The following is a 17,984-nucleotide window of genomic DNA, read 5'->3' on the forward strand; positions in this document are numbered from 1 at the left end:
GGGTTTTTTATTTGTAGAGGGACGTTTTTACATCGTGTCGTTGATACTTTTAGTGAAGTAAAGGATCGAATGACTTCCTCCTCCATTGTCATTTAGTGTAAAGCAAAACGAAAATGAATGCCTGCCTTCACGTGGTATCAGAGGGTCGAGAGAGCGGAGTCGAGGAGCTGTCTTGTGTGTTGATTAGAGATTTAAGAGTGTGAAAATGTCTTTGACATGTCGCTTTGGAGAATGTGATGACTGCGTTTTTATCCTGCGGCTGAATGCGCGTTTAAAGCCTCTATGCGCTTTTGGAAAAGGCACAGCTGGTCGCGATCAGCGAAACGGGGGCCGGAGGAGGAGGAATTCGGGGTGTTGCCTTTCTATCCATGCTTCCCTCCCTTGCTCATCGCCTCCCTCCCTCCCTCCCTCCCTCCGTGAGCGTGTGTGTGTGAAAGAGAGAGAGAGAGTGTGTCAGAGTGGAGGCACTGCGGGAGTGGGTCAGTCAGTTAACGCTGCTGACTCTTACAGGCGGTTCCCCGGTTATCAGCGGCGGAAAGCACCGGCTGGCTCCTCTCTCCCTCCACCTTACTTCAGAGCCGTAGCAGCGGGATATGCCAAACGGGAACAAAGCGGCGTGAAAGCTGGACGGTGGAAGAATGAGCGGGCGCGTGCTGAACGGGAAAATGCTGCAGCTCCCGGCGCCGCAGCGCGCGGGGAGGACAATGCACTTTCTGTCAAGGTAACGGATGAGACTAGAGCGAGCATGTGACTGGAGAATACCGGATGAGAAGCCAATTGACACACTGGTGCCATTGCTTTACACTGTGTTAACGCGGCATAAATGCGAGGGATCTGTTGGTGGTGAATGGGTTGTAGACGCTCCGGCGGAACCAGTGCGTAAAAAGCAGCAGCATGTCCCATTGATAAAACTCCAACAGCTGCATGGTGGCACGTTTCATTATTGTGACTGACATGCGCGCAGATTGCGCTGTTATGGGATATTGTAAGGTGAGTGTATAGATGGAGCCATAGTCTATACAGCATAGCCTATAGGCACAGACCTCAATGCGGAAAGCCATATGTTGAATCAGCACTGTCTGTCTTTTATTGTCGGTTACTGTTCAGACTGTGCAGCATGTAAAAGGCAGGCCGGTGTTCCTGTCTGAGGAAAGGACGCTATATCAAAGGAAACGCATTACTGCAAATCATCTAATGAGAATAAAGTGCTAATGGATGGGAATGCTGCATGTACGTGTGTACGCGCATAACGTGCCTGCGCGCCTTAAGTGTTTCTCTGCTTTATGGTCGACTGACGTGCCCATTGTTTTAAGATGCATGGGATGACAAGTGGTTTGCTGGTGTTTGGTGGTCACTCAGCAGAGGCAGGTATGTGGGTCTGGGTGGGTGTGTTCGTATCGATCCGCTGCGGGGACCGGAGCGCATTCTACTGAACCGGCTGACCTACATTTTGAACGACGCCTTCAGCCGGTATATCTGCTGTGATTGGGTGAACAGAAGCAAGCCTCCTCCGCATCGTCTTTATACCCACGCTGTGTGAGAATTATCTAATTGTATGTGTTAATGTGTGGGCTAATATAGGCCAGTTGATATGAGTAGGCTGTTGATGGTGAGGACGTATAGCTGCATCAGAGGACTTGTGTTTGTGATATAGAGACATGATGTATTGTCAGGTATTTGTAGGAATGGTCATGGAGTTGGCTTGCTTTATTACATTATGACAACATGGACAGATCAGAAATGCTCTTATTGATTCAGTGTGTGTGTGTGTGTGTGTGTGTGTGTGTGTGTGTGTAGGGTAGAGGGTATGGGGGGATGTTGGGGGTCAGCTTTGCTCTTTTTGGTCGACTGACCCCTGTAACATTCATCGACCCTTTATGTAAACCCATTAGAGCAGAGTGGCCCAATATCAGGGCATCAGACACACACACACTTGCCATCTAACCCATTGACACACACACACACACACACACACACGCACACACACACACACACACACACACACACATTTTCAGTCCCAGAGCACCAACTAGAGTGTTTTTATATGCTTGTTTGAGTTGGACATGTGTGTTTAAACAGACTGGCTGTCAAACGACTGATAACCTGTATGATCGAAACCAGAGGTGGCGTTAGTTAGTGTGTGAGTTTCTGTGCATGTGTAAGTCTGTGTGTGGGTGTAAGCGTGTGTGCGCGGTATGAAACATTAAACATGCATCACTGGCTAACCAGTTCCAGCCTTCACAAAGATTTGATCAACTCTATTAGTCATATTGAAAGCAATCCAACATCAACTTGTCTGTCCCCGTGTGTGTGTGTGTGTGTGTGTGTGTGTGTGTGTGTGTGTGTGTGTGTGTGTTGTCATCTTAACAGTATACAAAAGCCTGTTCAGCGTGACCAACCTCAATATCTCGATCCACCCCTGGTTAACAACATAACCTTAGCCAAAAAGTTGATTTATAAGCTGGTGACATCACTCATTAATGTGCGTCACACCCCAATCCTCTCAAGTTCCTCGTAATTAAATGAAAATGGAGCTTCAGTCACTGTGACGCAGACCAGCCTTGTGTCACAGCTGATGTCATTTAATGGTGCATGGCAAGTGTTGGTCAGCCACTCTGATTGGTAGAGCACTTTCACAGCATCCTGCCATCAGCTGCTTCAGTAGCGACTCTGTGTAGTGATTAAAGCTGAAATCCGTAATGTTTTTAATTACTATATGATAATTCTATCCATCTGTGCGGCAGAGTGTAATGAAATGGCACATTCACTACACTATTGAGAAATGTTAATCAGGTTTGTCAGGTGGCACCTGTTGGCTGAACGTACCAACGCCCTCTCACTTTGACTGCTTCAGGTTTGCTGTTTATGTTAGCTGGTCAGTTGAGTATATTTTCAATGCACACCAACACTTTCACAAACGCAACGCCAGGATCATCTTGACTTCAGTTTGAGAACATAGAAAGTTAAGGATTTCACCGAACAAACTGTTTTCATCACAAACACAAATGTTATCTGTTGTGCTGGACTGAAGGGATCCAGCAAAGATAAATTCATTTGTTTTGGAAACACTCTTTGCTGACTCAACGGCCTGTTGATGATGTTATCACGCCCTCATGATTCATGATTCATGAACAGGACTTAATAATCTTAAGCAGAGAAACATGTCAGCACAAGTGTAGATAAATTTGAAAGCACAAATTAGGTGGTGAAAGTTGTTTTTATATCCACACAGGCGTGTTTTTGGAAGTTTTTGAAAAGATTCATGTTTACACAGAAAGGGCACGAATGGCTCCACGTGTGAAGGCCACTATAAGCAGTAGCTGGCCAACCAGCCCACATGACAATTTATACAAAAGCTTTACTTTCTGCATCCACGCTGCCAGCATTTATTTGATTTATTCACAAATGGCTTAATTTTCGGTCGCTGAAACCCCCGGGTCAGTCTGGATAGAAGGGAGAGAAAAACACATGACCATGTGACCACTGACTCTTATGTTTTGCCATTAAGTGAACAAGCTAACTTGTCCTGCCTACAAGGTCATTAGGGAGACCTGAGAGCGAAACAACAGATGCTTGTAACCTGTGCTTGTAAGACACATGCACTTTTTTTATTGTACACACAGGAGCCTGTGTTCACAAACAGAGCTCATATTTTCATTAGGTGGTGACCCCCGTGGTTTAGTGAGTTTCTCTGTTACATCAAAGCCAGAGAAGGGCCCACATCCAGACAACAGTCTACCTTAATGGGATCGCTAGTGCAGAGAGAGAAAGCTTTAAGCCTAACCTCAATGGTTTTGGAGAATAATAAACTCAGGATGTCATTTTCACTTTATAGTGAAGTAGCTTTCTAGGAAATGTGGAGTAAAAAGCTCAGACAATGTCCTGCATTGAAACTTGCAGAGCTTTCTTTCGAGATGAACGGAAAGTCAGACGATTCCTCCTGTTGGTGTTGGGCCAACGGAATCGAGGCTGTGGATTTCGGTTTTGTTCGAACCTCTGGGCCTGTCTATTTCTGTGCGTCTCTGTGCACTCATGCAACGGTATGCATATATGTGTCTGCATATGTCGGAGGATTAGGGAGTGGAACCCCAGAATACACTCGCTGGAATGTGAAGTGTGTGTTTTGAGCAGCCCGAGGGCGAGGAATGTCTCCCAAACTCACTGTAACAACTTTAAGCAGCGTGACCAGAGTGTGTGTGTTATGAGTGACAGCAGGTGATGGGTGCGTGCTCATGCAGGGTGCGCCTCGAGGCCTGCTGGTCTCCACCACATGTGTTCACGCACACAAACACACACATAACAGCGACCTGTCTGTCCCCTCCGCAGCATGGGAGTAATGTGTGTGTTTTAATAGGTGTCTGCTTTATCTCAGCCAGAAGAAGTGAAAGAGTATCTCTGCTCCAGTCAATGGGCCTTTCATTCTTTTTTGTTGAGGTGGTGTTTGGACAACCTTTGGCAGGTGCTTGGTGGTGTTCTACTCAGATCTGTAGTCTCTTTGTGAAGCTTGATTTGATTTAAACAAAAGTTACACAGTCACACGATTCACATGTTCTAATAAACTCTTTTCTTGTCCCCCAAACTGATTTAAGAGATTCTGCTTAGCCTCTTAAGTACCATCATCAGCCCACAATCCACTGATCCGCTCCAGTCAGCACATTTAACATCTCGCAGCAATGTGGAAACTGACTGCTGTTGTCCGTACTAATCTGGGAGATTAACACATAATCAAGTGGTGGTATTAGTCGATGAGCTGTCGTCATCAGAAAATACAGAACTGACCGCAACATTGAAAGCGTCATTTTCTTTAACGGGACAGTTTCTTTGTGTAGAGAGTGGATGCCCTCTGAAATGTTATTTATCTGTCTGTGCCAGCTGCTGTGATGAGGCATTTGGTAGCCATGTTGAGCCACTGCCCTTTTTCCCATGAACACCGGCTCATATCATGCTGACATCGTAGTTCCTCCATCTGCTGTATGTGCATGAGTATGACTGTGTGTTGCAGGGAGTTAGTTCCCTCTTGTGATGCATTTGATGGTGCTGCAAACACTAAGAAGAAGTGAATACCATTTCTCAGCTAATATCAGTAATTAAACCCGCATCTTTGCAACATTTCCCCTTCCCAAACCGCAACAGGTTAGCTGTATTGTATTTCACTCTGTTTTGTTGTCACTGATGTGTCTGGAGGGAGGCCAGAGGTAATTCAAGCCCAGGATCCAACCCCTGTCCCGGGCCTCTGCGTGCCGGGGTTCCCCTTGTGAGCTCCTCAGTTCTCAGCCCCTCAGTTGGGGTTGGAAGTGCTCCACACTGCACCCCAGACTGAACTACTTATGGAGGTGATTTAAAAGGCTGTTCCACCTTGTCCCAGGAGTGCTGTCCCTCTTCTGCTTCCTGCTCTCTTGTAGAGAAGAAAGGTCCTTTGGAAGAAACTCAGGGTGCTTTTGGGGGTCAAGGGTTATTGGGTCAAAATCCCATATAAGAGCCCTGCTGGCCGCCACCACTGAGGTATTTTAATATCTTCAGAAATCTAACACTCTTTGACCCAATTTGTCATGCTCCTTACATTAAGAGCATGAAATTACTTTGTGGAGACATCATTAAACATTTTCCTCCTTGTCCAGCAATCACTGCTTTAATTTATGCTAAATAAGTTCAAAAGGCATTGTTTGTATTGTGACTGCATTCAAAGCCCTGCAGCAGCCTTATTTAGACTGGGGGTCAGTAACCTTTAAACTTTAACCCCATTTGAGCTGAGTAAGAAGACAAATCCAAAGAAGAAGAGGAGTATGTGTCTGGTGCCTCTCAAGGAATCATCTGCACACATCTCTATGCTCCTACTGTTTTCCTTTTTGGGACTTTACAGCATGAGAAGATCAAGATGACCCAATTGGCGTCAGCATGATCAACAGTCACACAATTTCTGGTTCCAAGAGTATTTCACCACTCAAAGTTCCTTATATGAAGCTTGGAGCCTTCTGCTGTTTCGACTGTCCTGCTTCATTTCACGGGGATGAAGTCGTTCAGAGCCAAGTCGACTCTCAGCTGTGATGTGTTGAACTCTGAACAAACCTTGTCCGTCCACCCTGGGGAGGTCAGGAGGAGAGAAGAGATTCGGAGATAAATTAACTTTCTGGGGAGAATTTCACTGAAGCAATTTCTCCTCTTCTTAAGCTCTTCAGTTTTCTCTCTGTCCATCCATCTCCTCCTCCCCCACTCAGACAAAAACAAGAAAGAAACGCTTTACTGACCAGGATTGCTGATGTGTGTGAGTGCCTTTTCAGTGCTTCAACTGTCCACCCAGAAAGCCCCGAGCATTTGTAGAATGCGTCCCCATCATTGCGAGGAAAACTGGGAAGAATGATGTACCTCAATATTCCTCTGCACACAGACACACACACCTTAGAGCCGGTAATGTGCAGCCCAGCCTGGCTTAGTGTAACCCTCAGCGGAGCAGTGACTTGAGCAAAGCTGCCATTCCCACCAGCTACTAACATCACACACTTCTGACAGCTAATTCAAGCTTCACTCCAGGGGACAGTGGCAGTTTAATGCATCTGATGTGATCGTGTTTGTATGTGTGCGTGTGTGTCTGTGTGTCTGTGTTTGTGTCCTAAACCCCCAGGCCATTGCTGTCAGGGATATGCCTGTCAAAGGCACAACAGGGTTTCTCCTCTGTGATGGCCATTTAGGGATGTGACCTCCTGTTCTCTTCCATAGACTCACATCACGCACACACACACACGTATACACACATACTGCACCTCTAGCTGATGCCCCTGGCCTGCTCTGATCCTGGTGGCAGATGGAATTAGCAGTAATTACGAGCTCATTAACTCCAGCCTGTTCTGTAATCCCCTGTAATGCCCAAATACTGCTGTGTGTGGTGTGTGGTGTGTGTATGTATGTGCATGTGTGCATAAGAGTGTCCAAGCAGCCATCACACATTGTTCTATTCGTTATCGTGGAAATGGGAAGGAGAGGAAGTCATAAATAATGCTGAAGAGGAAATTAATTTCTCAGTTTAGTGTGTACCCAAAGGCTTGCGCAATCTAGCTTTTAATTGGGTCTTGTCAATGATTCACTACAAGTGTTTAACAATACCGCTCTGCAGAGAACCTGTATTGGGTAGCTAATTAAAAGCCATTTTTAATGACAGATTTGTTGCTAATTATTCGACAAGTGCCCCAAGCACCCAGACAACAACATGCTGTCATTAAAAAGGTAGAATAAGTAATTTACCAGTGAGATTAAAGGTCAGCACAGCATGTACGGTAGTGTTTGTCTGAATACAACATGCAGTGACTCCAGGGGGCAGCAGATGGCTCATACTTTGTGGGAATAAGCAGCTAAACTGGCATTTGTAATTGATCTGCCTGCATCTTAATTACAATCACAGATAGGTGATGTGATCACCATAGCTGCAGCGTTATAGTCTGCAGTGGCTGCATGTTCAGGTAGTCTCTGCTGTACCTCATGTGTCAGAGTTTGAGGCTTTCAAGATATAATAAGAGCTCGGTCTGCAGAGGGAATTCTTTCATGGCCCTATATGGTGCTGCAGGGATGGATAATCCTACACAGAAGCTTCTTAAAAAATCAATGTGACCTACAGAATGTTTTAAATGCTCATCCAGCCAGGCAGAATATTTCGATAGCATCTCAGCCTCTCCTCTTTCTGCTCTCCATTGATTGGAAAATTTTCTGCTATTTGCTTGCTTGTGTGTGTGTGTGTGTGTGTGTGTGTGTGTGTGTGTGTGTGTGTGTGTGTGTGTGTGTGTGTGTGTGTGTGTGTGTGTGTTTCCTGGTGATAAGCTGCTGAAGTGGTCCAGGGACCCATATTGTTAGCCATCTGTGCACAGAAAGCACACTCACCCTCTCTTTTGATCTTACCAGGTGAATGTCCATCCACACATAGTGGACACAGTCAGCACGATTCCAGGCGCAAATCAACTCTACAGTGTTTTTTTTAAAACTCTATCTCCCAAATGGTCAGTGCAGCCATGGCTGTGTTAGACTGACGATGGGTGTGGCTGGCCGTGCTGCTCTCTCCTGCACATCAGTCATTTTGTTTTGTCAGTGTGTCTGTCTGTGTGTGTGTGTGTGTGTGTGTGTGTGTGTGTGTGTATTTGTGTTTACACCACTGTCACTGTGGGAATTTGTGGAAAACAGTCATCCAGGTTGGATTACATCCTGTTTTATGTGTCCAGACTGAAACCTGTGTAGGAAGTTGAAGCAGACAGCGATTCACAATGCTTCTGTTGAGTTTCTCATTTTCTATTTATGGTTGACTCTTAGTTCTTCTTTTTATTTGAGATTGTGTTTGTCAGACTTTCTGGATGTAACAGATAATACGTTCATGCATCCTCACACCTCTGTAAGGTGAGTCTGTTTGTTTTTTATAGACTGATGTATAGAAGCATAGATGTGTCCTCTCTGTGTCCCTTACCCATGACTTAGAGGCCAAGTCACCTGCTGCTTTCTTCCTCTTCATGCTGATCTGAGATCTGTCTTCAAGTAATGAAATGTATGGAGAGATACACAAGCACAGACAATGCTATTGTCATATCTAGCACCAGTTATAGTCTCACATATTTAGTCTAAAGGGAATCTAATGACTTCAGCAGCCCTTTCATGCGTGCCCCCTCCGGTTTCTGAGCTGACTGCCCAGTGCCAGTCTGGCACTGCCCTACTTTCCATTTGCCTGAAAAGGCATCACTACAACCAGGAACCCGTCTGATTTAGCCATTTTGGGTTCTGCCATGTGACACTGTGGATTTTAATAGGAATGGAAAGTTCCCGTCCACTGTAGGACTGCAGAAACACTTTCCATTCTTTTACACAAGTGGAAGAGATTGTGTCCAAATATCACCCCGAAAAAAATCTGTTTAACTCCATGAGGGTACAAAGAGTTCAACCCTTTATTTGTATCACCATTTGTACCGTTATCATTCACTCCATTTAGATCCTTTTGTACATACAGTATTGTTCCTGTGTCACTGTATCCTTTATGCAAACTGTCTCCTCTGCCAGATAACACCTTACAACTGTCTTCCATATTCTTATCTTATCTGCTCCAGTATGGTCCAGCAGGTCTAACAGTTTCCTGCCAGCCCCAGATTGGCCAGTTACATTAGCATGGTCGCTAGCTTAAAGGTGTCCCATGGAGTTTTCTGGTAAACAAGGAAAAGATGTGTTTACATTCTGGGTTACTCACCAAAGCACATTGAGTGTTTCCTTGAGGTCTAACAAACATGCCAAGTACTTTTCTTTCCTCGTAAAACATTTGCAGACCTGATTCTTTAAATATTTTAAATCCAGCATACTTTACATCCATATTTACTGTATTCTTATTCACTGCCATTAATGCCATGTTGCAGTATTTCTTTACCCATTACTGCCACCTGTTGATCAGTGGAATAGTGTGGTAGGACACCTGTGTGTCCTCGTGCACAAAATAAACAAAACAAAATCTAAAACTCCACAAAGAATCTTTAAGATGGCATAAAGAAACATTCTTCATCATTCTTTGTAATAGCATAATAAGTCATTTTGCTCCCTCTGCCCATTGATCTGTTGTTTAATGGCAGACTTTGCGTAAGTGCACTAACATTCTCTGTAATGTGCATTGACTATTGATCTGGTAATTACTTTTTTAAAACTTTCTTATAATCCTTTCTGTGGACAGTAAGTCTGTCTCCTTCTACAGTCACTACCCATCCTCCGACCCTGCAGCAAAGTCAAAAAGGACTTCATTGTTTCTAAAAGTTTAATTTCACTCGCCTCATCGCAGGAGAGCGTCAGCATCACATTCCTTCAAATGGCCTCCGTGCAGTTTTAACAAATGTTTGTTTAGATGGAACAGCTTATCAACCAATGCTGTTAAGTCTGCTCCTTGAGGCTGGCAAGACTCCAACTCCCAGCAAGCACTGCTCCCACAAACCATAGGCAAAGCTGCTTTGTCTCTGCAGTGGATTCTTCTTCCTCGCGTATCCAGTGTATTTCTCTCACTTTCTGTCTCTCATCTCTCAACCTCAGAAAGGTCAGGAAGAGGAGAGGAGAGGAGAGGAGAGCTCTTATATGAGCAGCAAAAAAAAGACCATTCACGTTGAGATCAGAGCAATTAGCTCCATAGTCTGAGTAGTGGAACAACACAGAAGCCTGTTAATAAAAGCAGACTATTAAGCTCAGCCGCAGCTATTCAACCATTCTCTTGATAGTTTGAGAGGCTCAGTGTTTGTGTGGGTGTGCCGGTCCCCTCTGCAGACTACGAGGAACAAAGACATCATGTCTCCGTGAAAGGAGGATGTTGTTTATATAGAGCACCATGACCTTTATTAGTGTGTAAAATTAAAATGAAATATTCAGACCATCTGAAATATTCCACATTCCTGCATGAAACTTTCTCATTTTCTGAGAGATGACGAATTACGAGTTTGCTCTGGACTCATTGTGGCTTTTCTTTACAGAGTAACAGTTATAATTTCATGAGTGAAGACGGAGTAGGAAACCAGTTGTGTGCAGCTGGCTCGGGATGACAGAGTACAGTGTGTCCATGTGGCATATTCTCAGCTCAGCTGTATGCTGAATTTTGCACATGGTGCGCAGAAAAAAACAAATCATCGGTCAGGTGCAGGTGAAGAATGAGTTTAATCAAGCGTGTGTCAGATTAATTGACATTAATGGCAGCCTAAATCAAATCAACGTTGATATTCATTTTGCTCATGAAATTACAGTCATAGTAAGGATCAGGACATTTTTCAATGTCTCGATCCTTTCAACCTCCAGCTGTGTGCTTTAGCTTGAGATCAAGCCTAAAATCATAATAGACCAATGAAATTAACATCCATAAGCATCCATTAGATTCTCAGATCAGGCTGGTGTAATGTTGCTTTGATGAGGAACATATACTGTACGTTTGAATACAGATGTGACAGGGAAGTGGCTTGACTTGAAATGGTGCTTTGCAGTGAGACATTAGCTAATGCATGAAAGGGGTGATGTAGATGAATTGGGTGCTAATATTATCCCTCAGTCTCTGCAGCTGCTGCTAAAGAATGAAAAAGACGAGGCGGAGAGATTATAACTCGAGATTTCATAAGCTGCCCTTAAAAGAAGGAAGGATGGTGCGGGTTGAGGTAGAGGAGGTAAGGTGGTGGAAGTTTAGAGGGAGAGTTGAGAGACTGTCCTCTTGAGAGAGTGCATCATGTCCTAAGATGTTGAGGAGGTTTTCTAAGTGCCATCGACAGCACTTCTCTCTCCACAATACTGCTCTCTCTCTCCTCGTGCTTGTCATTTCAGCTCTTTCTTCGCGCCTCACACGCCACTTCACCCTCTTCTCTTGAGTATCCTCGTGTTTCATCGCCCTCTTTTCAAGCTCAGACTTCCTTTTATCTCACCCACTGGGAGTTGATGGAGGACTATGGGAGAGAAAAAGGAGCTGGATGACACGATGGTGGATCTGGTGCAGCCATATATTGGCAGACACTGATTGAGGACAAAAGGCTTTGGCTTGGAAATAAGAAAGTTTCTTTTTCAGCCAAAAACCTTTGGACTGACTTGGACAGTGTTTTACAAAGAAACTGCACTGGCATAAAGCTTAAAGCCTTCAGCAGATAATTTCTAAGGTCTCTTGGAACGAAAGATTTCCTCCTCATAGAACTGAGAAGCTTTCGTCATTGAAGTCTGATTGAACATGATTTCTGCAGATCAGAGCTGAAGGCAGTCAAATGTATTGCCAGGACAGTCACACACACGCACACGCACAGATTGACGGACTGTGATTGACTTCTGATTCTTATGTTCCTCTTGGCGCCCACACTGTCTCAACATCTCAGTTACTTTCTGTGTCTCTGAGGCGTCCTCTTGTCTCATCTAAGCAGCCTTTAATGGAACGTCTCTCCTCGGTAGATTTGGGATTTTTGTCGCTCACTTCATTTTTCAAGGGAAACAATAGAACAATACAGAATTTCTTCTTGGTGATAAAAATACTCCGCTTTCTTTTTCCCCATTCACATTGATCGAGATAATCTCACTGATAAATCAGATAAAATCCTCCGCTTTCTGTTACTCGGCAGTGTATCTGGTGCTGGTGCTGTCCGTGATGTTTGACCTCTGACCTCCTCTGTCTCCTTCTGGGTTCCTGTTTTCACATCAGTCGGCTGAGTGGCACCAAATTCAGCAGAGGCTGTGCTTGTTGTGTTTCCTATCAGATGTGAATTATTCATCAGAGAGAGCATTATCATTCACCAAAGCACTAGTGGACATGCAGACAGCTGTGAGGTGAATAACAGGATATGAAAAGAAAGGTGTTGCTTCAGAGAGGCGCTGATGGTAAAACACAGCTGTGTCTCCGGAGAGGAAGTTTATCTCCCAACAGTGAGTTTGTTCAATGAGGAATGAATGACACATGAGCAAGTATTGTATACAAATAGATCCAGTCTGGATGAGTTCACAGTGCATTAGTTCCCTCTGTACAAGGGAGTACATAGAAATCTGGTATAAAACTGGAATCCAAGATCAGCTTTAATGGAAGAGCACCGTCTTCAGGAGGTCACTTTTTTCATCTTGTAAACATTCATTTGAAATAGATGTACAAAATAGATAATAGGAAATGTGTCAAATCCTACCATCAAATTTTTAACAAAAGTGAAGTTTTTGTAGTGTTTCACATTGAGACAGGAAGTGTAGGTCGACTCGCTGGATGTGTCTGGCCAAGTCTTCAATTTGCCCTTAATCCTCCTTTGGCATATAGACAAGACAGCATGACAGCCACTTCAGACGTGAAATCTCGTCTGCTCTTTTTTTGTGTCTATGTATCCACAGGCTAGACAGGGTGGGCTTTCCCTTTGCCCCTCTTCCCCTGATCCCCACCGTCAGCTCCCCCAGGGTACAGCGTGACCCAAACAGGCACCCAACCGGAAGGCCCACACCGCTTTCTCTCCCTCCATCCTGCCCTGTGACACAGTATACATGACCTCATTATGCAAGCCCCACCTCTCGACTTGTTTTACAGTATAGTATGATATCAGTCCTAACCTATTGACCCTAATAAGAGAAAAAACCCCAACCCCCTGTTCTAAACCTGACCTACTTATTGTATATAAGCACATGTGGATGTACAGCGACACACTCTAACACACCTCTCAGATGTGCCTTTTTCTCCCCCCATTCTCCCCCTTCCTCATTCAAGTCATTGTGTTGAGTCAGATGACAGATTTGTTCCAATTATTTCTTGAGGTTTATAAGCCTTGAGTGGTCGTATTACTGTAGATACAGCATTCATATCTTTTATCATCGGACAGGAAGTGCTCCAATGTCAACCACAAATTGCTAGTTATATCATAAAGAGCACGATTCAGCTTTCTCGGCTGGAGAACTCGTCCAGCTAAATGTGACAAGTTCAGCCGCTTTCTCCAAACTTTGTTGGAAGGCATTCTAGGAAATAATAATAGCTTTATTCGTATTTGAAGTCAACAAAGTTCTTTGCAGGATTAAAATAAGAAAATAGTAAAACTGAAGCAATAAGAAAACAATACTAACAATGGGACATAAGGTGATGGTGACATGGCGAAAGGAATTAAAGGAAGCTAAAAGACAGAAAAAAAACTTTACTAAAAGCCAGATTATACATGTATGTCTTAAAAATTATTCTCAAAGGCCTCAGGTGTTTAAATAGCGTTGAGATTGAGGGAGTTGACCCCCACTTTTCGACCACATTGTCAAGATAGCAAGTAATTACATTTAAACACTAAAAGAAGAGTCGATTCTTAATAGCACAGGAACAAAAACTGGACGATTGTGATCTCCTCTTGTTCAGGTTAAGACTCGCTGTAGTGTTTTGTATTCATAAATGCTCAATAGGGTTCCAGCGTAGAGCAGACAATAGTCCAAGATAGCTACCACAGTGGCATGTTTGAGTTTCTTGCTGTCAAATATCAGAAATTAAAAAGGGTGGCAGAAATAGACAAGATAGGTTCCTGGATTGTAGTGAACATCGTGGATTTGAGTGTAATTTTGCCTTCAGTCAGATGTTTATTGATGTTGTAGTTGTACAGAGGGAACCACTGCAGAAACACCCCGACCCCGACCTGTTTGTGTCAGGATTTTCAGAACAGTTGCTCTCTGGGAGAAGGTAAAACAGCTAAGCAGATGTGTGCCGAGCGGACAGACTCCACAGTCCTGGCACAGACTCCCCTCCTGCATACACTCGTGGGCGCATGCATCGGTGTATACGTTCTTCAGTGCTATTTTTGTGTGTGTGGGTTGAAGTGATGTCGAGAGCGCTCTAAATTTCAGTTTGCCAACTGTTTGCAGTGTGAAAGTTAGGTATATAGAGCAGGCGGCGTTAAATGAGGTCTGTGTTGATGAATATTTAATCAGAAGACAAACTGAAAGACGTGGAGCCAAGTAAGCCAACCGCTGATGTAACTGAGCTGGTGGAGTTTTGTTAGTTCATGCAGCGTATAACCTTGAGGAGATATCCAGTGAACTGTCACAGATTGCTTTGTTTTTTTTCAGGTATTCTCAGGTATGAGAGCACGCGGTGGTGTGTGATACTCCATCGATCTTTGCAGGGGGACAGAATTAGCTTTTGTACACCCTTGAAGTTGGAAAGGACTCAGTGTGTTGATCAAGGACACTTTCAGAAAGGTGGATGTTTGATTGCATTGGGCCTTAAACTCAGGTTTATCAGTCCAAGGAGGCTCTACTCAGTCACTTTTCCGAATTTGTTCACAGAAAGTAGTAGCAAACTTACACCATCTGTCTGGATTTAACCTAATTACTACAGTACAATAACTCCACAACTTCACCACAGATAAGCTGTCTACATTTTATTGAAAACACCATGTTCCAGTTGTGATCATTTGAATTGATTTAAACTGAATGTTACTGAACATTATGAAGTATATAAGTCAATATGGTTACCCAATATGTTTTCATACGGTTTGTGGATATATATTTATTCATCAAATACTAATTTCTATTATTTTTGTTATTATCAGTTGAGCTACTGGGTTACATCTAGCCTTAGTTGGAAGTCACTGCTCGAATGTATGAATAATATCTGACATATCTTGTTTATCGTTGTTTCCTTTAGTTGGGATGAGAGCAGTTCCATCAGCAGTGGTTTGAGTGACGGCTCCGACAACCTCAGCTCTGAAGAGTTCAACACGAGTCCCACCCTCAACTCCCTCCCTACCACTCCCATTGGCTCCCGCAGAAACTCAGCCATTGTGGTAAGTAACACGCACAGGAGTATTCTCATACAGACACACTCGACTGTCTGACACAGATGGATTTGAAGTGTGTGTTGGTTACGGTATTGATTAAGGTGTTAATCCAGTGGGCTGTTAATGAGGTGCTGAATGATGTGTCATTCACACAACTGGCAGCAGGACACTGGCATCAGAAACAAAGCCTAATTAAGTATTCTTTACACACACCCATAATATTTATCACATCTGCAGCAATCGATGTTTGCCGCAATACACACACTGCGTGCTGGACAGCTGCAGTGTTCCGCAAGGCTGCCTTTTGGTCTTTTGTGGGTTGTGTTAAGAACTAGTCAGGCTTATTTTGGAGCTTTTAGAGAGAAATGTGTGAAAATGATCAACCAGTGGAACCACAGATCGAGTTGTTGCTCATTGATCTACAATGAAAAAATTGTATTCTTCCAAAAATCCTGAGTGATTATGTTAAAAGACTGTGTGGAGACGGGAGGATTTAGGACCCATGACCTCAGTGCTTCTAAAATCCTGTCTGCAGCTCTGCTTGAGGTTCTTTAAGATCCATCTGTAGCTGTATGGGTTCCAGACAGTGTGTGAACATGTGTGTGTGTGGGTTCCCAGTGTGTCTGATGTAGGTCACACCTCCGCAATGTGGTTAATGTGACTGATGTGGTGGGATTTTAGAGACAGAGGGAGTCAGAGAGAGGGGAATCATTGTAACCATAGCAACCACAGCACAGGGATGCTGAGAGTGCGGGTCTTTGTCTTCTTCTCCTGTAAACTGAAGGACAGGTCGAGAACGTGGCCATCTGCACACACACACGCACACACACACACACACACACACACACACACACAGGGCCATCTGCAGTCCTGCATCCGGGCCAGTGAGCCGCAAGAACCGGGGCGCCTCCCTCCACGCCTAGTTGCAGGAGTCATAGCAACCATCACCCCCCCATGGCATCATTGCCATGGCAACCAGCCATCACATCATCATGCACCCCACATTGCCTAATACACATGGCTCCCTGATCTCAGCTGATGTCTTTCTTTATGTTTTCTCTTTGTGTCGTTTCTTTGTCTCTGCTTCCTCCTCTCTCTCTCTCTTTTTGCTCCTGCTAATTTTAATTTCCTCAAAGGCAACTCCCACTTTACATCCATTCCTCATCTCTCCCACATATTATATAATACACACAACAAGGGTATGAGGGCGGAGGAGAGAAGCGTTATGGAGAAAGGAGGGCACAAAGAAGGCATGGCTGAGAGGGAGTGAGAGAATCAAAGACACAAAGTGGTGTGTGTTGGTGGTACAGAAACCTAGATTTCTGTACGGTGGACTGTATTAATACACCTTTTTGTGTCTATACGTCTGTCTGTATGTTTGTGTGGTTATCCATGTTTTGCCACAGCTATCTGGCCAGATGTGTATCCCACCCGCCCTGTTTCAATAATCAGGGAATGTGTGAGGAAATGACAAAGTTTTATCAACAATGTCTGGTCAAACAGGACACACACACACACACACACACACACACACACACACACACACACACACACACACACACACACACACTCACGCATACCACCTCCTCGTGTGATGTGAACCTGCCCATGGGGTCTATTGGTTTTAATAAAAAAGGAATTCAGCATGAGTCCTCATGAGAACCGCTGGGTGCAATGTCCTAAACTGGCACACACACACACACACACACACACACACACACACACACACACACACACACACACACACACACACCTTCCCGACGCGTTGTGTAACTCTCTGTCTCCAAGAGGGGGAAGAATAATCTGTCTGTGAAAACTAGTCATACCCATCCTCATGTAGACTCTCACACACATACACAGCACACACACACACACGTACACATGTATGTGGGTGTGTGTGTGTGTGTGTGTTGGTCAGTTTCTTCCCCTGCTGTCTCTTTTGAAGTGTTCAAACAGCATTCAGAAGGATTTAGACTGGGGAGATGAGACATCAGTGAGAGTGTTTTTGGGGGGTTGACTGTGTTAGACATGTTTTTCTGCTCAGTCTGAGGTTCTGTCTGAATCCAAACACCTCATCAAATGGCCTTTTTCAAACTGTGACCAATGAACAAGAAGTTCTCATTTCAAGGGATGCACAACATTTTCACATAAACAATCCAATGAGTTGTTCCATTGGCTCATTCATCGCAGTGTCCCAAGCTAACTCTGTAACATGGATTGTATTAAGGGATGTCAGGAAATGTATTACACTCAGCCAAAGAGAAACAAGATTTTAAGTAAGGAAAAGTTGTAGTAGTATTGGGGTGGAGTCCAGTAAATGGAGTACAGTTCTGAGGACTCAAATTGGATTTAACTGTATTTATTGTAATCTAATCTGCAAAAAGTGCCATCACTTTAACATCTTTCTTGCGTAAAAAAAAAAGGTGGAAAAAAAGTGGCTAAAAAAATCCAAATGTAGCCTGGAAAAACAATCCCAAGACATGGCCAACTTACTAGCGTTTTTCCAGAAGTTTCAGCTGGATCACGTGGTCTTCATCGAGTGATGGAGCTCTCTCAGTTCTCACAGAGAGAAATCTGTCAACATACAACCCTCATAGCAGTTAGGATTTCATCCATAGTGCTTCTGCTAATCTAGATTGTTGCTAACGTAGCTCACCTATCTCTCAGGTGTTCCTGTGGCTGCTTCAGAGAACACGGCAAAGGCAGTCATTTCTACACTCCCCAAAACCGACAGATGCTGGATATAAAGATCCTTTCACC

The 17,984-nt window shown here is 44.1% G+C and overlaps 1 protein-coding gene across 9 annotated transcripts in view; it reads left to right on the top strand.

Annotated features, from left to right (window-relative positions):
• The window catches only part of nav1a (neuron navigator 1a), an 82,924-nt gene that overhangs the window by 44,598 nt on the left and 20,342 nt on the right, over positions 1–17,984 (top strand). For all 9 annotated transcript variants that reach the window (XM_076742156.1, XM_076742157.1, XM_076742158.1 and 6 more), the window contains one exon: positions 15,092–15,230. In XM_076742156.1, coding sequence (XP_076598271.1) covers positions 15,092–15,230 — 139 coding nt within the window. The remainder of the gene's footprint in view (positions 1–15,091; positions 15,231–17,984) is intronic.

The sequence above is a fragment of the Chaetodon auriga genome, chromosome 10 (genome assembly GCF_051107435.1).
Source record: "Chaetodon auriga isolate fChaAug3 chromosome 10, fChaAug3.hap1, whole genome shotgun sequence".
NCBI classification, from domain to species: Eukaryota; Metazoa; Chordata; class Actinopteri; order Chaetodontiformes; family Chaetodontidae; genus Chaetodon; species Chaetodon auriga.